A 24620-nucleotide genomic window follows, 5' to 3' on the forward strand; every position below is an offset into this window, starting at 1 on the left:
AGTGTTATTATTTTTCTGGGTAACTGTTAGAACCAATCATGTTTCCCATAACATTGCGTTTCACCCAGGTGGAGAATTTTACCAGTTACATGTACCTTTCCTTTTGCTCAACTGTTTTATAACCCGACCTTCTCCCTGAATTGGCTACAACCTAGTGGTTCCGTAACCCAAGATATTGGCTTCGTGGTCGTTTATGATTTTCTTCATAAATAATCACAAGCAATTTCTTTACATTTGTGCAGACATTGAGGTAGCCTGTGGGAGTTGATGTTGTTCAGTGTTGTTTTGCTTACCACTTTTACATGAGTTTAAGGGAAACATTTTTTTGCACTAAATGTTTTTACCCTTGAGCTGTATGCGCCAGTGCAGGGGACCCATGGTACCGGCGTGCAGTTTTAAAAAAGGGTCAAGTTACGCTTTAGTTACAGCCAAAGACAAAACTTTACTTGAAATTCTTGTTCTACAGGTAAAGTTCTATAGAAAAACGTCAACTGCCATAGGCTACCTCACCTCTTCAACCCAGCACTATGGTGGAATTACCCCTGAGTCTCTCTGGGCCCCTGCTAACATAACCTACATTACCTGGGTCCTTATTCACCTAGTATGTGATGACACTCAAAAAAATTTGTTAAATAAACCCTACATTGATCGCACTCTTCACTCTCAGAAATATCATGAGGATGTCAGAATACCCTTTATATTTTAAGGTAAGGTTTCTAAACTATCCAGCTTTATTATTGGTCCTCTCAACTGTAGGATAATAGGGGTCTAGTATTTTGAAAACAATTTTTAATTCAACTGTAATTTTAACGCCAAAATGAACATCAAACATACCAGAAAAGACACACTAAAACAGCTGAAAATGTTATTTTTACTCAAGGATACAATTTGTTTACAGTAAAAACTAAGCAACTGAACAAGCATTAAATATAGCCTTATCTTAATCAGAACCAGAGCGTTTGTATTAGTAGGCTTTCTTGCTTTGATGTTAAACTACATTTTGTCATTTCACTGCAGTTTTGTATTTTCCCTTGAGCAAAAACTAGTTGCAGGGGACCCACACTGTGGTCCCCAGTGTCAATAGCATACAAGGGGTTCCAGTATCTTGAAACTATTATTCAGCAGTTAAAAGTAACTATACAAAACCTAAATTGGGCTGGGGGGGATCTATGGGGGGGAAAAGTCCCCAAGTTAGCTGAGGTCCTGGCACCCTAGAGTAAATTAAACAAGGTTATGTCACAACCCTATTATTTCAATTTATGCCCTAAGTTAGGTTAGGCGGAAGATTCAGGGAACAAGTCTTTACACCCCATTACCCTAGGTTAGGTTAGGTTGGGAGGGCCACTGGGAGAAAGGCCAGCTGACTCAGTATGGACCCATCCTCCTACGTCAGGTTAGGCTAAATCCATCCTTACATTTCAGAAATTTTGTGATAGGCCTATACCCCCACCCAAAAACCCTGCTTTCCCACTGTGGTCCCCTCAACTGTAGGAGATATGGGGCCGGGGGAGCCCAGTATCTAAAATACTACTCATATGCTAACGAAATAAAACCTCAAAAACATTAAAAGCACATAGGCCTAGCTGATAGTCTACAACATAGCTTGAAATATTTTCAACCCCTGAATGTGATATGGTTTAAGGTTAAAATTTACCAATTTTTGTATGAAGCCTACAGTAGGCCTAAAAGAGACCTGCATACAGCATAAAATCTCCAAAATCTGCAGGGGCTGATGAATGGATCATTAACTCCTCATGGGCCTACATATAGTAACACCCAGATATCCCTAACACTTAGCACACCATCCTACAAGCCTACTGAATCACAGCAGTCTCCAATACCGAACACCCATGGTTGTTGCAAGCAACTTCAAACATAAGGCCATTCTTGGTACTCTGCTAAGCTATTTTCCTATGCACTTTTACCTGAGAAATATATAGCCTAGGCCTACGCCAATGAAAATACCTTAGTCCTAACATTTCAAGGTTTTCTTTTGCAAGGTGACCACTGGTTGGTCAATTCTGGCATAACAAGAACCAAAATACATAAAAGTAACAATTGTGTAGGAATTGAATCTACCCAATCCATTTCCATTAGCCTAACAGTTCACTCAACTAACCAATTGTTAAAATAAATCAATGAAATATGTTCCATAACTTCAACATCACAATTAATAACAGGAATAACAAATTTAAATTGATTTACCTTACGAATAACGTCAGGGAAAACTCATGCATTATACCGACCCGGAAGTCCACCAGACGAATGGCCGCCTGGCCAAAATACGAAAGACAAGGATGAAGGAGGTGACACGTTAAACTACAGTTCTCGTATCCTTTCCTTGCTCGAACAAGTAACACTAATCTAAATTTATTTTTACCGACACAAGGGCAGTATTATTATTCCCTTTAAAAACACCGGTAACTGAAAAGAAAAAACACAGGAATGGAACCTCGCTGCAAGATTTCTGATTTGTAATTCCTCTCTGTGCAATTATAAAGGCTGCTCTTTACATTCTAGTCATCTTTCTTTCTATACAGCAGATATAATGCCACGGATAAAGGTATACTACTGAAATAGGAAATTAATCAGCTATTTTGACATTATAATCACAGAAATCAAAAATTCTAAATGGTTACATTCACAAACATCACATATTGTACAAACATAATTTTGTAAGGGACAACCCTAACTTTAACAGTGTGCACTATTTTTCATTTTGAAACTGCATCAGTGGTTGTAAACGTTAAACAAGTCTTTACAACCTAAGATGTTTTAGGGCTCAAAATAGTTTGCTCTTCTCGTGATTTATGAATATAAATAGCTATAAATAAAATCTTAAACTGACGTACTAATTAATACCCCCTGCCCCACCCACACACACATTATATATATATATATATATATATATATATATATATATATATATATATATATATATATATATATATATATATATATATATATATATATATATATACATATATAAGCAATACATACATATATTCCACATACATACATAAATACATACAGTATTCATGAAAAATTTAAATCCTTCATTATGGCTAAAGTGTTTGTTCTTTCCAGGTATTTGCATGAATCGTCCATTAAGTTGAGAAGAAAGGAACCATTTGCATCTTGACACCATTTCCTTCAGTGCATTAGGGTAAATTCGCTCTCTGCTTTTCACAGGATTCCAGAAAGAGCTAACAAAGAGACGTTAATTACAACTTATAATGGATGGATATGTTGTGGTTTGAGAAAGAATTTTACGCTTAGTGAGAGAGAGAGAGAGAGAGAGAGAGAGAGAGAGAGAGAGAGAGAGAGAGAGAGAGAGAGAGAGAGAGAGAGAGAGGAACATTGTTCTTGGGAAGATATATTTCAAGCGACTGCGAAAAACGAGATGGAGGTTGTTTTAGTAAGAAAAGGTTGGGATATACTCGATGTTAACCCTCCCTCTAGGGGTATCATCGGACATGTCTAGAGGCATATATAATGAAAGGGGTCTTGGTTCCCCCCATGTGGTCTCTTCTGGTCCTGCAAGGGTTCCAGCATTATGGAATGTGCTATTTTGAGAGGCGAACAGGTGCCGTACATTATCCTCTGACATGTGAGAATACCTTATGGGTAAGTTTTCATTTTCTCCGGAAAACTTGTTTTAGGGCAAAGCTAATAAGAAGAAAAATACATATCAATTAAACTGCCAAAAATTTTGGACGATCTTCCTTTTTCCTGTTTCTTGCTATTTTTTTTTGTACGTGCCTGTGTGAATAACTATATATACTGTGTATATAACTATATATATATATATATATATATATATATATATATATATATATACATATATATATATACATAATATATTACTATATATATATATATATATATATATTCCAAAATTAAGATATATATTCATTGAAGATTACATCTATATATTTATATACGACAAATATAAAAAGGGACCCTATTGTAGGTGGATTTTCATTGTGCTACAAATACTTTTCCATGAATGTGCTCCTAAACCATTTTATAAATTACATCAAGATTTGTTTCTTGATCCTTGCTTTTATCTCTCTCTCTCTCTCTCTCTCTCTCTCTCTCTCTCTCTCTCTCTCTCTCTCTCTCTCTCTCTCTCTCAATTTATTGTGACATACTACTATAAAAGTTTTTACAAAAATTTTTTTCTAGAAATTTACTACCTGAAATATAACTCATTTAATCTGAGTTATTTAAAACAACAGAATATGTTAAGATAAAATTCCTTCAAGTGTCTACTAAAAACAACCTCTACATTGACTGTTTCTTAGTGCACTGAATTTTGTTCAAAAATATTTTGCCCTTATTTACAGTACGTTGCCTGCCACCAAAACAATAGGGTACCAATAAGGTATATAATTTGTTGCTTAGACCAACCGAGGCACAACGAATTTTATTTATTTATTTATTTTTTTTTGGAAACTGGAAGGGCCTAGGATCAAATTGGCAACTGACCTCCTGATTTTTATGAATGTGCCACTGAATAAATATAAATTAATTACGAAAAACGTCAAACATTATAACTAACAAACCCCGAATATAAGACACCTTTTCACCGTGATTAATGTCAGTATTGCAACCTAGGTTCCCGTAAGCTTAAAGATTGTTCTAACTGTCTGTAACTTAGTTTCCAACTTGGTTAAGAATTACTACCCTTCTTTTTCGAGGCGCCCCGCTGTGGTGCACATATTTTTAACGTGCACATGACCCAGAATGTCCTAAGGAACCGGACACAGAACGAACAGCAAGATGCACTACAAAATGCTCATTTCTAATTATTAATCAATAAGCGTTAATCACTTCCTGTTCTAGAAGAGATATGATCTATACATAACAGTGAATGATGAGCCAAATGGCCTCGTGTTCCAAAGAGCTTATTTTCTATTTTCGTAAAATGGCGTTTCAATCATGCAAGCATTTATTGGCCTTACTGATTTTACGTGAAGTTGCGCATTACCCAACCAACTGGAAAGAGGAAAAAGGTAACGGAACTGACTCTCTCTCTCTCTTTAGCTCCAAGACAAGTTTTCTCGATGAGCTAGCAAACTTTTCGTGTGCTCGGTGCTTAAACTTTCCTTCAACTATTCCAGCTACGCCACCAGGAAGGTAATACAAGTTTTTATAAACACTGTTGATGTGAAAAGAGCGTTCTTCTTGAAACACTATAACATACAGCAGAATTTTATGCACAAGGTACGTTATTCTCCTCTTTAGTTACAGATTCAGTCGTTACTGCATATTTCATGTTTCCGTAAGTAAAATATTTATCATCTCTTAATCAACTCAGTTTCGAGCAATTATAGCTCTATGCAAGACTATTTTTCCCTTGCTTAAGTTATCATTCTTGAAGTATGTGCTAAGAATTTCAGACTTTACAATGCACGTGTATTTTATTTGTTTATAAAATAAAATTACATGGGTATCGTAGGTATTAAAAGGATAAATGCTGATTACTGTCCAAATTCTATATATATATATATATATATATATATATATATATATATATATATATATATATATATATATATATATATATATATATATATTATTTTCTGTTAAAATAGAAATCCATCTGATAAATTATTTTCTGTTCAAACAGAAGCCCATATAAAACCATAAAACCAAAAAGGTAAGAAATTATACAACGGCTGGTTGGAGGAAGATTTTATCTATCAGATCTGAATCTTCCTCCAACCAGCGTTTAATAAGATTCAGGAGAAGTTGTCAACAAGAGTGACGTAGCGGCTGACTTCTGGAATATTCCGTCGTTGGTATAAATACTACAGCTCTTTAACTCTTATTGCATTCATTACCTGCCTGTTGAGGGAGAAGGACAGTGTCTCCTAAATATAGCTATAACTTTCTACCCTTTTGGTGTTTTTATGGGCTCTTTTATTTATTATTATTATTATTATTATTATTATTATTATTATTATTATTATTATACATGCATTATGTGTATATATATATGTGTATATATATATATATATATATATATATATATATATATATATATATATATATATTATATATATATATATATATTCTGTATGTGTGTGTTTTGTGTGTTTGTGTGTGCAGATGTATGTGTAAGTTTTGAATACAAATGGTTAAACTTACGTGCATGTGTCCGTAACTGCGAAAGATTAATGCTCAATGTTTACTGCTGTATATACATCATTTTCCGGCGAATATACAGCCAAATTGTTCTTCATATTTTACATGAATGAATAACGCAGACATTAAGGAAGCAATATAAATGCAAATGAGTCGGTGTATTGTTGGATGCGAGTCATGTATTATGCGCTGCTGGTATGCCATACATTTGTGTTTACTTTGTACTTGCCTCTCTGTATCGCTGTTTGTCCTTAGGTTTATCACAGTGCTAAAAAATAGGAGATATTTAATTTTATAGATAATCTCTCATTCTTTAAACTATTTCCTTTCCATAGTAGCTCTCTCTCTCTCTCTCTCTCTCATTTCTTTTCATAAATAACTCCTCTCTCGCTCTCATTTCTTTCCGTGAATAATCCCCATCTCTCTCTCTCTCTCTCTCTCTCTCTCTCTCTCTCTCTCTCTCTCTCTCTCTCTCTCTCTCTCTGTGAATGTCAGCTGTTAAGGGTATCTTGTGAGTTTTACTTTTTTTGTGGAGTTCACGTTATTTTATAGAATTTCATTTGGTTTCCTTCACTCAATTGCGAGTTTTTGCACAAAAAACCATTTCCTTTCACTGTATTGTAATTTTGACAGATTACAAAGCTAACATTTGTCACACACAGCAATAATACCTATTTGAAAGTCAAATTTTCACCTGTGACCACCATATTCATTAACTTTGTGGAGCTCTATTCTACTGTGATATATAAAAGGATGCGATGCCTGTATGCTTGCAAGTATGTATGTCCTTCAGCTAACGGCAACTTTCTTTCCAGTAGAGGACTTAAGACTGTCAGCTCCTTCCATTACTGTAATATGACAGTATCTTTTTGGAATAACTTACTCCCAAGGAGAATTATAATTGACAAATGTTTCGGCACCAGTGGGTCTCAAACTGCCGCCTGGTTTGGAAACAACGAAAGCAGTGACTATGACCACAGAGTCACCAGAGAGGTCATTCCCGATATTCATGATAGTTTGTCAACGGTATACTGTAGGGACGTGAGTACCCGACGAACATTCAACTGTTGAAGCTATCAAGAAATAAAATTACGATACGCATCTAAAAGGCGTTTGTTGTTGTCATTGAAAGCAAGGTCTAGAGACCTTGATTGAAAGAGGATCTTGGTGAAAGTGATTTTGTTGGGAGATGAATTTACAAGACGTTTTCAGGAGACACTTGGGATCTAGGTAAGATATCTAAATATCCGTTGCAACAAATGTGATATTGGGCGGGTTGAGGGTTTTAGAGAATAGTGTATTTCTTTTCACTTACTTGTTAACATATGAATTTTGTTATCTGTAAGTATGAGGTAAGTATATTCAAGAGCTAACAATCATGATAATATCACTACTTCAAAACCAAAACTAAAAAGAAGTTAACTAAAATAGCTCTCAGCTTATCGTTCATCTGAGGTCTACCAGGGACTTCCGAAAATACATAGGGCGATGCAACCAAGCGCAGAACCTTGTTTCCTGCGTAGGACAGAAAGGAAAATCGTTGACTATATAAACCATTCAGAGAGAAAAAATTACGCTGTGGAATTTGTTAGTATTAGTCCCAAAACCGTTTTTAAGTATATATATATATAATATATATATATTTCTAAATCATATATATATATATATATATATTATTATTATATATATTTTTTTTTTTTTTTTTTCTGACGTGGCGCTGCTGTCATCATACTGTCATATCGAGACCGACACATTTGTTTATGCAGTTGTAACCAAGAACTGACATATTTACCGGCTCAAGTATTTCTGAAGCAAAGTTTCCAGATGTTTTTGACTTTCTGGAAAATGCAACCACCTCGACAATCCGTTGTCTTAGTTAACTTGGGAGCCAGACAACCGAAAATATTTAACCGTTCAACCAAAGACCTAAACTAAACTGAGGTTTGAAATTTAGAATGTGTATACCTTTCCACTCAAGACACTGAATTCTAACATGGTTATCGGGGCCTTCAAATATTGTGGGCTAATTCTTCAAACCCATGGTACGAAGTTTATGTTTAGTAATTTAACGCACCTCGACAAAACCTTTATAGGACGTGGATAAATGTATTTATGAAGTTGTATCCAAATTTCATTCTCTTATCATTGGCAAAAAAGAGCTGGTGAGACACTGAGAAAAAAGGGGTTAAAAATTTTCTGGTAGCTCCTTACAAAAGCTATTCTTTACTACCAGTGTTAAGACTTTCAAGTGTCCGCTATTTAATTTACAGATTAAAACCCAGTTGTAACTGACTCTGGCGTAGGTTTTATTTATCTCGATTGTTTAACTGGAATTTAATATAAAGACTGCATTTTTTTTATAAGATCAAAACATTCTGACTGGTTTGAAACTTGCTTTTGATGTTTCTCTTTATACAGTACATTTTACCTGTCCTTATAGGTTATTTTCTGCACTGATGACCATGGTAGTTCCGACGTCATTTTGTAATATCAAATCGACCAATAATTTTTCCTCAGCCGTACATGAAATTGAATCGTAACCATTGACAGTTTAAAAAATCCTTCTCCAACGTCACCGGTAAACCAGGCGGAAAAACGATCCCGTCGCCTGATCGTCTTTTATTGATGTTACACATTTTTAGGAGCATACAAATGGCTGAATTATCTACCAAGCGGTTCAGGCGTGCATTGAAAGAAATTCAATCAATTCATTTCTATGCATTTCGTAATTAATGTCTCTACTTTTCATTGTCCCTTACTGCTGCATCTTTGTAGGCGAAATTCTGCGAAACTGTCATTGACAAGTTGCTTTTGTTATGCCTGGAAATAAATGCTTGTTTTAATTTCATTTCATGGGTTTTATAATCATTATTTTCAACATGTATCTTTTCAGTTAATTCTGGAAAAACAAAACTATCACATTTGACAGTGAATTTCCTTTCATACTATTGCGTATTTTACTTTCGTTTTTCTATCATTCCGGTAAAAAAAAAAAAACTGCGTTTTTAAACCTTCATTACAATTTTTACTCAAGTGGGACATTCTCTTGGTTTGTGAAGGAAATGCCGGCAGTCATTTTTTTGTTAATAAAAAATTATAATAAAAAGCCAGCGAACAGACAACCTTTTTCACTCATTTGTGACATATTTTCAGTTTATTCATCGCTACTTCAAGTAAATAGAAAAAAATCCTAGAAAAGTACTTCACACAGCATAAAAAAAAAAGGGAATGAAACTTTTGTGTATAAGAAGTAAGTTGCAATAATCCAGATTTATGAAAACACCATTTGTAATTCAACACTTCGACAGAAGGAAAACCTAAAGAAATATTTAGATAAAAAAGAATGAGTCATTACACGTCATAGGGGGCCGTTGGTTATCTTTCGTTTCAAGAAATTTCCGACAATCTTCGAAAGCGTAAACTTCCCCACGAGAGTCATGTACGGTATATGGATGCTTGGCTTATGGAAGGAAATCGTAAAAGTATATGGATGCTTGGCTTATGGAAGGAAATCGTAAAAGTATATGGATGCTTGGCTTATGGAAGGAAATCGTAAAAGTATATGGATGCTTGGCTTATGGAAGGAAATCGTAAAAGTATATGGATGCTTGGCTTATGGAAGGAAATCGTAAAAGTATATGGATGCTTGGCTTATGGAAGGAAATCGTAAAAGTATATGGATGCTTGGCTTATGGAAGGAAATCGTAAAAGTATATGGATGCTTGGCTTATGGAAGGAAATCGTAAAAGTATATGGATGTTTGGCTTATGGAAGGAAATCGTAAAAGTATATGGATGCTTGGCTTATGGAAGGAAATCGTAAAAGTATATGGATGCTTGGCTTATAAAAGTAAATCGTAAAAGTATATGGATGCTTGGATCGTTATGGAAGGAAATCGTAAAAGTATATGGATGCTTGGCTTATGGAAGGAGATCGTAAAAGTATATGGATGCTTGGCTTATGGAAGGAGATCGTAAAAGTATATGGATGCTTGGCTTATGGAAGGAGATCGTAAAAGTATATGGATGCTTGGCTTATGGAAGGAAATCGTAAAAGTATATGGATGCTTGGCTTATGGAAAATCGTAAAAGTATATGGATGCTTGGCTTATGGAAGGAAATCGTAAAAGTATATGGATGAAATCGTAAAAGTATATGGATTTATGGAAGGAAATCGTAAAAGTATATGGATGCTTGGCTTATGGAAGGAAATCGTAAAAGTATATGGATGCTTGGCTTATGGAAGGAAATCGTAAAAGTATATGGATGCTTGGCTTATGGAAGGAAATCGTAAAAGTATATGGATGCTTGGCTTATGGAAGGAAATCGTAAAAGTATATGGATGCTTGGCTTATGGAAGGAAATCGTAAAAGTATATGGATGCTTGGCTTATGGAAGGAAATCGTAAAAGTATATGGATGCTTGGCTTATGGAAGGAAATCGTAAAAGTATATGGATGCTTGGCTTATGGAAGGAAATCGTAAAAGTATATGGATGCTTGGCTTATGGAAGGAAATCGTAAAAGTATATGGATGCTTGGCTTATGGAAGGAAATCGTAAAAGTATATGGATGCTTGGCTTATGGAAGGAAATCGTAAAAGTATATGGATGCTTGGCTTATGGAAGGAAATCGTAAAGTATATGGATGCTTGGCTTATGGAAGGAAATCGTAAAAGTATATGGATGCTTGGCTTATGGAAGGAAATCGTAAAAGTATATGGATGCTTGGCTTATGGAAGAAATCGTAAAAGTATATGGATGCTTGGCTTATGGAAGGTAATGGATCGTGGAAGGAAAAAAGTATATGGATGCTTGGCTTATGGAAGGAAATCGTAAAAGTATATGGATGCTTGGCTTATGGAAGGAAATCGTAAAAGTATATGGATGCTTGGCTTATGGAAGGAAATCGTAAAAGTATATGGATGCTTGGCTTATGGAAGGAAATCGTAAAAGTATATGGATGCTTGGCTTATGGAAGGAAATCGTAAAAGTATATGGATGCTTGGCTTATGGAAGGAAATCGTAAAAGTATATGGATGCTTGGCTTATGGAAGGAAATCGTAAAAGTATATGGATGCTTGGCTTATGGAAGGAAATCGTAAAAGTATATGGATGCTTGGCTTATGGAAGGAAATCGTAAAAGTATATGGATGCTTGGCTTATGGAAGGAAATCGTAAAAGTATATGGATGCTTGGCTTATGGAAGGAAATCGTAAAAGTATATGGATGCTTGGCTTATGGAAGGAAATCGTAAAAAGTATATGGATGCTTGGCTTATGGAAGGAAATCGTAAAAAGTACATGGATGCTTGGCTTATGGAAGGAAATCGTAAAAGTATATGGATGCTTGGCTTATGGAAGGAAATCTTCAGACATAAAATCGTAGTATATGGATGCTTGGCTTATGGAAGGAAATCGTAAAAGTATATGGATGCTTGGCTTATTATGGAAGGAAATCGTAAAAGTACATGGATGCTTGGCTTATGGAAGGAAATCGTAAAAGTACATGGATGCTTGGCTTATGGAAGGAAATCGTAAAAGTATATGGATGCTTGGCTTATGGAAGGAAATCGTAAAAAGTATATGGATGCTTGGCTTATGGAAGGAAATCGTAAAAGTATATGGATGCTTGGCTTATGGAAGGAAATCGTAAAAGTACATGGATGCTTGGCTTATGGAAGGAAATCGTAAAAGTATATGGATGCTTGGCTTATGGAAGGAAATCGTAAAAGTATATGGATGCTTGGCTTATGGAAGGAAATCGTAAAAGTATATGGATGCTTGGCTTATGGAAGGAAATCGTAAAAGTACATGGATGCTTGGCTTATGGAAGGAAATCGTAAAAGTATATGGATGCTTGGCTTATGGAAGGAAATCGTAAAAGTACATGGATGCTTGGCTTATGGAAGGAAATCGTAAAAGTATATGGATGCTTGGCTTATGGAAGGAAATCGTAAAAGTACATGGATGCTTGGCTTATGGAAGGAAATCGTAAAAGTACATGGATGCTTGGCTTATGGAAGGAAATCGTAAAAAGTACATGGATGCTTGGCTTATGGAAGGAAATCGTAAAAGTACATGGATGCTTGGCTTATGGAAGGAAATCGTAAAAGTACATGGATGCTTGGCTTATGGAAGAAATCGTAAAAGTACATGGATGCTTGGCTTATGGAAGGAAATCGTAAAAGTACATGGATGCTTGGCTTATGGAAGGAAATCGTAAAAGTACATGGATGCTTGGCTTATGGAAGGAAATCGTAAAAGTACATGGATGCTTGGCTTATGGAAGGAAATCGTAAAAGTACATGGATGCTTGGCTTATGGAAGGAAATCGTAAAAGTATATGGATGCTTGGCTTATGGAAGGAAATCGTAAAAGTATATGGATGCTTGGCTTATGGAAGGAAATCGTAAAAGTATATGGATGCTTGGCTTATGGAAGGAAATCGTAAAAAAAAGTACATGGATGTAAAGTTGGATTATGGAAGGAAATCGTAAAAGTACATGGATGCTTGGCTTATGGAAGGAAATCGTAAAAGTATATGGATGCATGAGGAAATCGTAAAAGTATATGGATGCTTGGTTTATGGAAGGAAATCGTAAAAGTACATGGAATGGATTTTGGCTTATGGAAGGAAATCGTAAAAGTATATGGATGCTTGGCTTATGGAAGGAAATCGTAAAAGTATATGGATGCTTGGCTTATGGAAGGAAATCGTAAAAGTATATGGATGCTTGGCTTATGGAAGGAAATCGTAAAAGTATATGGATGCTTGGCTTATGGAAGGAAATCGTAAAAGTATATGGATGCTTGGCTTATGGAAGGAAATCGTAAAAGTATATGGATGCTTGGCTTATGGAAGGAAATCGTAAAAGTACATGGATGCTTGGCTTATGGAAGGAAATCGTAAAAGTATATGGATGCTTGGCTTATGGAAGGAAATCGTAAAAGTACATGGATGCTTGGCTTATGGAGAAATCGTGTATATGGATGCTTGGCTTATGGAAGGAAATCGTAAAAGTATATGGATGCTTGGCTTATGGAAGGAAATCGTAAAAGTACATGGATGCTTGGCTTATGGAAGGAAATCGTAAAAGTACATGGATGCTTGGCTTATGGAAGGAAATCGTAAAAGTATATGGATGCTTGGCTTATGGAAGGAAATCGTAAAAGTATATGGATGCTTGGCTTATGGAAGGAAATCGTAAAAGTATATGGATGCTTGGCTTATGGAAGGAAATCGTAAAAGTATATGGATGCTTGGCTTATGGAAGGAAATCGTAAAAGTACATGGATGCTTGGCTTATGGAAGGAAATCGTAAAAAGTATATGGATGCTTGGCTTATGGAAGGAAATCGTAAAAGTACATGGATGCTTGGCTTATGGAAGGAAATCGTAAAAAGTATATGGATGTTTGGCTTATGGAAGAAATCGTAAAAGTATATGGATGCTTGGCTTATGGAAGGAAATCGTAAAAGTATATGGATGCTTGGCTTATGGAAGGAAATCGTAAAAGTATATGGATGCTTGGCTTATGGAAGGAAATCGTAAAAGTATATGGATCTTGGCTTGAAATCGTAAAAGTGGATGCTTGGCTTATGGAAGGAAATCGTAAAAGAGTTGATAAATATGTAAAAAAAACCAAAAAAAACAAATTAGATGTAGACGACAGGGTGTTCCAAGTTCCAACGCAAGAAGACCACTGTCAAGGCCACCAAAAATCTCTGAGTGGTTAAGTGGACCATGGCAATTTGAAGTCTTCTTTTCAGCTTTTGTTTTCCGTGTTTTTTCTTCTTTATTTTCTGAATGCCTACCCCGAAGTCTTGTCTTAAAATACAACTAGACACCACTGGGGAAGTTATTAGCTTTCAGTCTTTTTTTTAAATATTAGTCCTAAGTCTATATAAGTCATACTGGATACCACTCTAATATTTCATACATGCATGTACCGATTAATTGATTGATTTAATATTTATATATATATATATATATATATATATGCATTAATTAACTATATTGATTATTATATATATATAATTACCTTTGCGTCAACAGAAAAGGTCGTGGACACAGAAGACACAGCATGAATGGTGTTCTTTATGAAGATGAACAAAAACTATCTTGGTGCAGATTTTACTGACGCTCGAATAGCAGTACTTTATTGTTTCATTTTTTAGGTGTGAGCATAGCTGATGACCTCAACTAAGCGAAAATTTTTAAACTTTAGCTAAACGTACTCATACGATAAAAGACGCCCTATGACACAAAAGGCAATACATAGCTCTTTGTGAACTCGGGAACTTTTGTTCAAGTATAAAACCTGAAAGAGGGTTTAAGTTAGGCCGGGTATTCACGCTCAGGTTTACCTGTCAGTTCACCGCGACCGTTCGACGGATGAGCGTCCACTTGAAAACAGTAGAGCTGTCAGTCAGACTGTCAAATGGAGGTCATCGTCCTCAGTTCTCGTCTTGCCTTCATCGTGGCAACTCTATATGGCAGTGATGAAAACTCTGCTGGCTGATGAGGAGGTGGAACTGTATAGACTACCTGCTGCGGCAATTCTCTTAATAATAGGCCAGAAACGAAAAGGCATAAAAGAGTATGGTCTAAATATTTCTTATTGAAAAAAGACACATATTCTCATACAATATTAATGAATGAGATTAAATTAGAACCTGGGGTTGGTTCAGTTATTTAAGAAATGGAAGTGAAGCCTACTTTCATTATAGTAATACTTTCATAAAAAGGCAGGACACTTGCCTAGGCCTACATCAAATTGTTATATCACATGGAAATATTGTTTAAAATATTTATTATATGATTTGGATCATAACAGCCTATAAATAGCACTGCAGGGTCTAACAATAAAATGAATTAGAATACATAATTTATTCATATTCTGATCAGAGCTACTGAGATCCTTCCCAGATGACGTCCAGCGTCGAACTGTCACGAAATCGTTGCTTACCCGTCCACACATGCAGTCACCTGTCAGTCGGTCGGAAGAACTTTAGGTAATTCCATCAGTTCATCCGTTCTGGTGAGTGGACTGACTCCGCCCACAAACTGTCGTCTACAATTAAGTTTTGATGTCGGATTCGATGAACTGACAGAAGAACTGAAAGGTAAACCTGATCGTGAATATCCGGCCTTATAAAGATAAAAGGAAATAACAAGCTAAGGAAGAAATTATAAAGAACGAGTTTGGGTTCATTCATTCATTCATGAGAGAGAGAGATGAGAGAGAGAGAGAGAGAGAGAGAGAGAGAGAGAGAGAGAGAGAGAGAGAGAGAGAGAGATTATTAAGGTAACAGGGACTGTTTCAAATGATTGATATAATGTTTAGCATATTTACAAGCTATCTTAACACAGCCTTTCAATGCCGCATTAGCACTGACATAATGGATTTTGGGGAAATTTTGAAATTTTTCTCTGAACCAACTCAGTGTCTTTCGCAAACAGGCATTTTGAGCTACTTTAGCTACACAAATCTCTTACCAATAGATTTCACGGTAAGACGTGGCCTCACAAACCTTTGCAGGAGGAAGAGGGTCCCGGATTTGGCCCAAAGTTGCGCCAAAGCGGATTTACGAGACTTGACTGGCTGACGGCTTATCGAATTTGAACTAATTTCTAGGGCTGATGAAAGCCTAAGGCTTATTACGCTCGTTGAAATTCCACTTGCTGATGTCCTGACGAGAGGGTGAAGCCCTGAATCACAGTGAAAGTTCAAAGTTCGCAGATCGACGGATTTCCGCGCTTTGTCTCTGGTAAGTTTCTGTCTATACTAATGGTGAAGTTTTTCAAGGCAAGAAAAGTGTTAGTTATTGGGTGATGACAGCCCAGGCTCTTGAAAAAAAAAAGGCATGTTACACGATACAGGAAATATCCAACATGGTAGAAAAGTAAATGAGAGTTAAATGAGTATTTTGTAAATCACTCCAAATAGAATAGTGCACTATCCACTAACAGACGTGTAAATATAAATAAATGAATAAATATACAAAATAAATAAACAATAACAAAATAAATAAAAAACAAAACAAAAATGTAATGAAACTCAAATACTGAACCAAAGTTAACCAGTTCCCTTCTACGGTACTGACGTAACACCATCCATATACAAGCTTACAGATAACAATATTCTCACTGTTTTTCTTAGCGTCAAGGCTGATGGAGCAGTAGCCAGCGGGGTGCAAACAAGTAAACATGAAGGAAGATAATAGGAATTAATGGAAAAGAAAACAACAAAATTCCAAAGCTCTGCAGCGAAGGGAAAAAACAATAATGAGAAAAGTTTTTAGGCGTCGAGGCCAGATGGGAGAAAAGATATCTGTTCTTGACCTCGATAATAATAATAATAATAATAATAATAAAATAATAATAATAATAATAATAATAATAATAATAATAATAATATAAGTGAGAAGAACACCAGCCTGAGGGAGTGATAGAAAACGATCATGCAAAGATCATCTGGGACTATGGTATCAGAACTGTAGGGTAATACGTGCCAATAGACCAGACGTGACGTTGACTGACAAAATCAAGAAGAAAGTATCACTCATTGATGTCATAATGATTTGGGACACCAGAGTAGATGAGAAAGAAAGAGGAAAAAACTGATAAAGTATCAAGACCTGAAAATAGAGTTAAAAGAATGATATGGGAATAGCCAGTGGAAATTGTGTTCCATAATCATAGGAACAAGGCATGATCCCAAGATCCCTGAAAAGGAATCTGGAAAAACCAAGTTCCAGGACTCATGCAGAAAAGTAGCTAGAAACAGAACAGGACTCCACAATAAAAAATAAAGAAGACACAAAGGAATTCAAACCCACAAACAAAAACAACAAACAACACTCCTGATAGTGAGGCAGGTGGGACTAACAACCACACTTAAAAACCACACAGTCGGAATAGGATGACTGTGATGGACACCAACCCAACAACTCCCAAAAAGCAAAAAAAAAAGAACCATAATACTAAAATCAGCCTTCGAAACCCGGAAACCACAGAAGTATGGTGAAGATGTTAAAGGAGCACAAGGCCTCTTGTATTTGATTCATTTTGTTCCAGAAGGAACATAACAGAAATAACAACCCCCATAAGGAATCAATAAAAAAAAACACACAGGGAATAATGAGTTTTACTGAGATTTGGGAATCTTAAGTATGTGATCGACCATAAAATTGAAAGCTGAGAATTTAATCAACAAAGAGGTTTATTTATTTGAATTTTTTTCATCGAACAGAATGAAAGAACTGAATGAAACAGTAGGTAGAGAAATATGTATAAGAGGTATTTGGAAACCCTGATTTTCATTACATGTTGGGACCCATGTTTAATATGCTCTCAAAACCAGACTCTAGTGGTGTGAAAACACTTAGAACATCAGTTGTTGATGGGAGCTGAAAGAAGACATAAGGAGGCTAAGTAATCGTCAAAATAATGAATAAATGAAAAGATGAACTGAACAAAATGTTGATAAAGAGGAATGCAATTAGTAGTCAAAAAGAACAGGACCCTCAGAAACCCTAGGGCCTAGGATAAAGGAGACAAATTAGGTAAACGCTACAAATAAGCCGGAAGGTTTGTTAGCAGAACCTAATGCAAGACAGTGCTGGATGATTTGAAGTATGGAGAATAATAAATGAAATTCTTCAAGACTCCATAAAGTGATGACCAAATACCAGTAAGATAGGAAAAAGGTGTCCAGTAGATCCTGCATTGAATATAATTGAATACAGAATTTAGGCCAAAGACCAAGCGCTGGAACCTATGAGGTTATTCAGGCCTGAAATGGAAACTGGTAGTAAAATCTCGCAGTTGCACTATGAATCAATTGTTTGGAGAGGGTGGAAAGTAAGATGGAAGAAAGAGTTTACAGTAAAGGAATGAAAGGGGCTGAGCTAGGAACCGAAGGGACGCGGTAAAAAGAACCAAATGATGCCTACAGCACACCGCATTAGGTGCACTGACGGCACTAACCCCTTCGGCCAAATCCTGCATTCACATTGTAATCCCAAAGAACAGTGTCCTCCAGGTGTGTGAGAAAGTGAGACAGTAAAGTTTAAGTGCTTCAACGTAGAAAAATCATCAGACGATCAAGTTAATTGAATCAACATTGCAATGATGATGAGTCAAATTATCGTACTGTAGGTCTTATGAGGCCTTATCAGTTGTCTTGGATGCAAGAGCGCTATGAACCTCAAGAGCAGGAGTTACGAGGGAGGATGCAGGATTAGTAGTGAACAGAACAGGGAGATCTTCAGCTATATCAAGAACTATCTGGTAAATGACAGCCTAGGAGACTGGGTTAAATTTAACCAGCAATCAGAAGAGTACTAAACTGGAATCTCAAAAACTGGTGAGAATATTCGCTATTATTACTAAGTACATATCGACGAGATCTCTGCCTATTCGACATAATTTGCTGACAAACTCAGGTTAAAGTGCAGACGAGATCTCTGAGTTAGGCGAACGGGCAGTAAGGCAGAATTAGGCTACTGACATCAGCAAAATTTGTCTTTTCGTGAAAGAGGAACTGAAGACGTTATCTGTAGCATAATCAGCAGGTTGTCTCGTTATTTTAATGATTAAATGAAGAACGTAATTATAAGATTAATTTTCTAGAAAAATGGGGACTTGGCTATTAAGGCAAACAGATAACAGTTTTACATACAACTTCCTACACACAACATACATACCTGCATACATACATACATATACAAAGTCCCATTAACTTACAAAAGCTAGGCATTAAGAATATAATTCCCGCTCTTTCCAAAGCAGGCCTCGCAAATTATCCCATTAGGGAGTTTTATTCCCGTAGAGAATTTTCGTGTCCCGCCGAAGTAATTGCATTACGCCGGCCTTAAAATTTTCGGGAATATTTTTTCGTTTCACACCAACCTTTCTCTTTAGGAGAAAGTCAGTCCGGTTTCTCCCCCCCCACCACCCCCACCATTAAAAGAAAAGTCAATTTAGATAACTAGTTTATCGTTTAAGCGGCTCATCACGGACGCTACCGAGGAGACTACGTTTGTCAACTCCTTAACGAGATGCAATGAGGTTAGCGGAATTTTTTACGCGTTTCGTAAAACTGAATCGGGAATTGGGAAATAATTACCTTACGAAAGTCAGTGTTGCACAGAAGAAAATACTATCAAAGTTTACGTGTCTCTCGTGCGTTTCCTAATTTCGATAGCTTGCTTTAAATATATATCTGATTTTGTCATTTATATTGCTTTCTTATTTCATGTTTTTGTTGTAATTCTTACTAGAATTTTGCGTTTATTTTGGAATGTTACTGTCTCTCTAGCGTACATGAAACGTTGTCTGTCAAGTTCCAGGGGAATTTAGCAAAGTTTTTAATCCATAAATACTTTAAGGCTTGGAATTATTTTGAAAATAAAATCAACATCACTTTAAATTCTCTATGGGAATCTTATAATGACGTTCATTACTCTCTTGTGAAACTCTGGATATTAATTTTTTGCCCTTATTTGAAAATCTGATACGAAGAAATCAACCGAATTCTCATTTGTCAAAATTAAGGTAGTTAAACAAATTATATAGGCCTATTCTTCGTCCAGCTTCAAGGACGCTCACCAAGAAGACCTGCGGTCGATTCCAGACCAAGTGGACCGACTGGAAGTAATCCATTAAATCCCACTGGCTTCTGTTAATGCACCTGGTAGTTAGTAAACTATGGTAAATTGCATCCATATTGAATAAAGTCGTTGGCCTAGCAACATTTATATATATATATATATATATATATATATATATATATATATATATATATATATATATATATATATATATTACATATTTATATATATATATATATATATATATATATATATATATATATTATATATTTATATATATAAATATATTAGTATATATATGTCTACATATAATGTATGCCTATAACTATAAAATATATATAAGGAAAATAAGTTCTTTTTCAGGAAAAGAAAAGATCGTTCTGTAAGCTGTAGAGAATTCATCAATACAAATATAAAACAGATGAACCACTTGATACGAAATTTAACGTTAATCCTTATAACGATTTGGTGGTGAACTACAAAAGCCATTGACAAATACCCTCTCGGAGTATTAAGTTAATATCTAAGGCTCTATTTGCCGTCTTTATATTATGATGACCTAAAATATGAGAGAAATACAAGCTCTCGTAAGATTTGAAACCCTAGACGTCTAAAAACAAAAACAAACGGACGCGCTCTGAGAGGCATCAGGAAATTGAAAGGTGGCTCTCATATACCGAGGATTAGATCCCTCCCCGCCAGAAAAATCTTTTCCTCTTTTTATATTAGCGAAGGAAAAGTCCCCAGCATTTTGAAGAGAGAGAGAGAGAGAGAGAGAGAGAGAGAGAGAGAGAGAGAGGTATGAAAAAGGATTTTATATATACACAACAGAAATCCTGAATTAAATGGGAGACTTTGATGAAATGGAAATCATTTCGACAGATAAGTATTAAAAAAAGGTTTGTTTGTTGCAAGGAGAAAAAATTCAAAATTAGGGGCACCTACGACGATAGTGTAATGAAGAAACTGAAAAATCTTGAAAAATTAAAATGACTCCAGAAGCTGATGAAAAAAAAAAAAAAATTTTTTTTTACATTGGAGTTTACATCACACGAATAAAAAATAAGGTTGTTTCTAGTTGGAAAAAATGTTCTATGTTCAAAAATAATTTCTTGACACACAACTTTTCTTTATATATATATATATATATATATATATATATATATATATATATATATATATATATATATATATATATATATATATATATATATATATATATATATATATATATATATATATATATATATATATATATATATATATATATATATATTTATATATATATATATATATATATATATATATATATAATATATATTATTTCTCGGTCACTTTTTACCAGATATGAATATCAGTTCGAATTCTTCACACTTTTTGGATACGTTTGTTACTACAAAGCCTTTAGTTCCAAATGGAAGAATATTAAGTAATTTTGATGTTTGGCAGCAGGATTCGAACCAGCATCCAGAGTATCAGAGCGAGGTCATGTTGCTGACCTGACCACGAAAAGGACATCAGAATTATTTCATATTCTTGTATATGGATCTAAGGTTTTGTAGTGACAAACGTGTCCAAAAAATGTGAAGAATGCGAGAAGTTAAGAGGGCATTGTGTTATTACAATTGTATAGATATATGTGACATATACGCCCAGAACATGAATGCATAGAATTTCGTTCAAAATTATACTAACTGGCAAATAACATGCACCATATTTATCTATTATTTCATATATAAATACGTTTATTATATATATATAAGGCCATAATATATGTTTCCCAAGAGTGAAATCTGTCATATATTTCAAAAAGTGCAAGAAAAAAATAGCCAAACTTCGGAAAGTAGCCAAAGATTTTCAGAACTTCCGTTGGGAGTTAACTTGTCGCCGATGCATTTGAAAAAAAAAAATCATCATCAAACCTCTGGGAAATGTTAAATAAAGAACAAAAAAATTGTCATAACATTAATATTACCTCCAATGCAACCATAAAATTTAAAATAGTCCGATTTGATTGTTTTACGCCTCAACGCTTTGTTAAAAAAATGTAATATAAATACAAAGTAGAAAAGACTTCCACTGAATAGATTTTGTAAACCATATTATGGTGGGGCGACATGAACCACCTGGTGGTGGAACATAGGTCTACATATGAGTAGAGACAATGAAATTATCTTGAAACTGTTTACTTTATATTTGTTAGAGAAATATTTGCATGAATTCATAAAAATAAAATTATTTGTTATATTTCTTAACCATTTTAAAAATTATAAGATCATTTTAGCAAATATTTGCCTATGCAATTATTCTTTTGCTTGATAAAACAGCCAAGATAATGTTCCTAGGCCTAGGTGTGTTAGATTTCTTTACTTTTCACTTAGCATTCACAGCTCTCATATTAACAATTTCTGGGAGAAAGCATATGAAGTTATCTGTACATTCTTGCACAGATTTCAGGCATTACCTTATGAATGAAATAAATTATATGCCACAACAAAACTTAATAAGGACTTTAAGAAAATTATATTTAAGCCAGTTAAAAAACAAGTGTTTTATAGGCATTGACATGATATTTGATTTTAGCCATCTTTCCATATAACAATTAAAATCATCATCATTTCATTCCTCAAAGAACAGGTAAATACAACAAATAAATTTTTAGTAACAGATGATTACATCTCAGAAGGCTTAAATTATTTTTTTAGGCCTGGGGACATCATTCTGCAACATACAGGCACTTGACCAGCCCAAATCCTGTCCAAATGGTTCCTTCTCGAAAAATGTTGTAATTCCATTCTTATTTTGAAATGTTGTAATCAGCTGTTGAGCCAAGTCACACTCTGACCTTATCATACAACGTTCTTTGAGCTAAGAATGTAAAAAAAAAAATCTGTTTAAATCAAATCAACGAATTATATTATACCAATCCATTTGGATCTCCTGGTTTATATAACCATTATGGAAAATGATGAAAATCATGTGGATTCTGAAAATGTTGTCGACATGTATGGGATTAAAATGAAATAAAGGAATGTTACGTTTAGTCTGAGATTTGGACGATAAAAAAAGAATCATGTTTGTCAGATTGAACATACCTGTATGATGATATACTGTAAAATTAAGTATGACTATACCAATATGATTCACTGTCATCATTAACATTATTTCCTATTGGCACAAGGATATATAAAAGTTTATGTAACGACTAATGTAAAATTTAACATTACGACAACGTGACGGGATTTCTGAGTGTGTTTGTGTGTGTGTGTTGTGTGTGGTTACTGTGTGGTACAGCTTATTGGGCAATGAACATTAATAAAGGGTCGAAATTTTATATTTAAACCTTTAAACTTCACTGTGACTTGAGACTCAGAACATGGAGGCCAACAACGTCATTTAGCTAAAAGAATGGTGCACTGGTCTTCACCAAAAAACTGGCTGTTTCTAGCAGTAATTACTTTTTCTTTTCTAATCATAGCTCCCGTTTTTCTCAACATAAAAATACTTTGTTTCTGTTTTTCTTGGCATAACAGCAAATATTCCGAAATAACATTCACTTATATTTCGATTTCAACATGAAATATGCAAACAAATATAGTCATTTACGTATTTAAATATATATCTTATTCATTTATAAAGTAAAATAATATTATTATCATTATTTATATGAACGAAGGCATATTTCAACATATTTAGCTAAAAGATTATAACGATTATAATATCTTGTTACAGTGATGATACGATTTTAAAAATGATATACAATATAATATATTTTTATGTCATATCTAATATAGAAAATATGTCGGATTTTCGTGAGTTTTATATAAAGAGAAGGGCTGAGCGCTGGGTGAACATCTCGGTTTTTGATTGTTCCAAGATTTTGAAGCTTTCAACAAACCTTAGAACTCTTGCATTCTCAGTAGTGTTAAAAAGGGCCAGGGTTCAAATCCTGCTAAGTTAACTAATGGTCAGAGGTCCTTTTTAATTAAAGTCCACTGCATATGTGAATAAACAGATTCTGTTGTGTTTATGGAAAAAACCCAAGAGGTTCAGTAGGAGAATAAATCAGCCTTCGGGTTGGGGAAAATAGGAATAAGAACGCTAATATGATCTCATGATGGCATTCTTGTCCCCACCGGCTTTAAATTTTTTTTTTTGAGGTGGATTTTTCTTCAGCCTATTATGTCAACCTGCCTGGTCTGGAACATTTTGTATAGGTATACAATTTTGTTTTTAAAACTGAACAGTTATCCTAAAATCATTAAACGAGAAACCATTTATTTTATATTTGTTAGCGGAGAAAGTCTTACAAAGTTATTGTGTATTTTCATAAAAAAATGAATAAATGGGCGATTCAAAAGCAAAAATACAAGGTATGCTTGACTCATTATCATATAATAGTGACATTACAGAAGTCTAAAGATAGTTGTCGAATAATAATTACAAAAATGGCATGTTACCAGAGAGAGGCATTAATAGTTTCTCCCGTCTTTACTGCTGACGCTACGGGAGAAAAGTTTCATGTTCTCATAAATACGTACGATGTATAAATGGTAAGGTCTGTTGCTATACATCGCGCAGCGTAGTTCCACATAAAATAATTAGAGATGAATTTTAATACAAAAAGATAAGAAGCGTTCCTTTGATCAAATTATAATAATGCTCATTTCTTTTCCTAAACTTCAAATGTTTCGGAATATCCTTGATTCTTTACAGTAGTAACAAAAAAACTTGTCACCTGACTTTATAACCCGATATGTTTTTATTTCCACTGCAGTTTGGGATACGGTTGAAGCAGCTTTGCAGACCGGATCTTTTGTCTGTATTCTCGACATGTGCCAAATACATACTTT

General features: G+C 34.7%; 1 protein-coding gene across 5 annotated transcripts in view; it reads right to left on the minus strand.

The window, feature by feature from the left end:
* LOC136847398 (uncharacterized) overlaps positions 1–24620 on the minus strand; it is a 485856-nt gene that overhangs the window by 107877 nt on the left and 353359 nt on the right. For 2 of the 5 annotated variants that reach the window (XR_010855721.1, XM_067119042.1), the window contains exon 1: positions 2206–2436. The exons of 1 other annotated variant lie outside the window; for it this stretch is intronic. Coding sequence is in view for 2 of the 4 variants with exons in the window: in XM_067119042.1 (XP_066975143.1) it covers positions 2206–2237 (32 nt within the window). In the remaining 2 variants the exon portion in view is untranslated. Of the gene's footprint in view, positions 1–2205; positions 2442–24620 lie in introns of those variants that run through there. 2 more of the 5 variants (XR_010855720.1, XM_067119043.1) reach the window with 2 other exon arrangements.

Source organism: Macrobrachium rosenbergii, chromosome 16 (genome assembly GCF_040412425.1).
Source record: "Macrobrachium rosenbergii isolate ZJJX-2024 chromosome 16, ASM4041242v1, whole genome shotgun sequence".
In the NCBI taxonomy this organism is placed as follows: Eukaryota; Metazoa; Arthropoda; class Malacostraca; order Decapoda; family Palaemonidae; genus Macrobrachium; species Macrobrachium rosenbergii.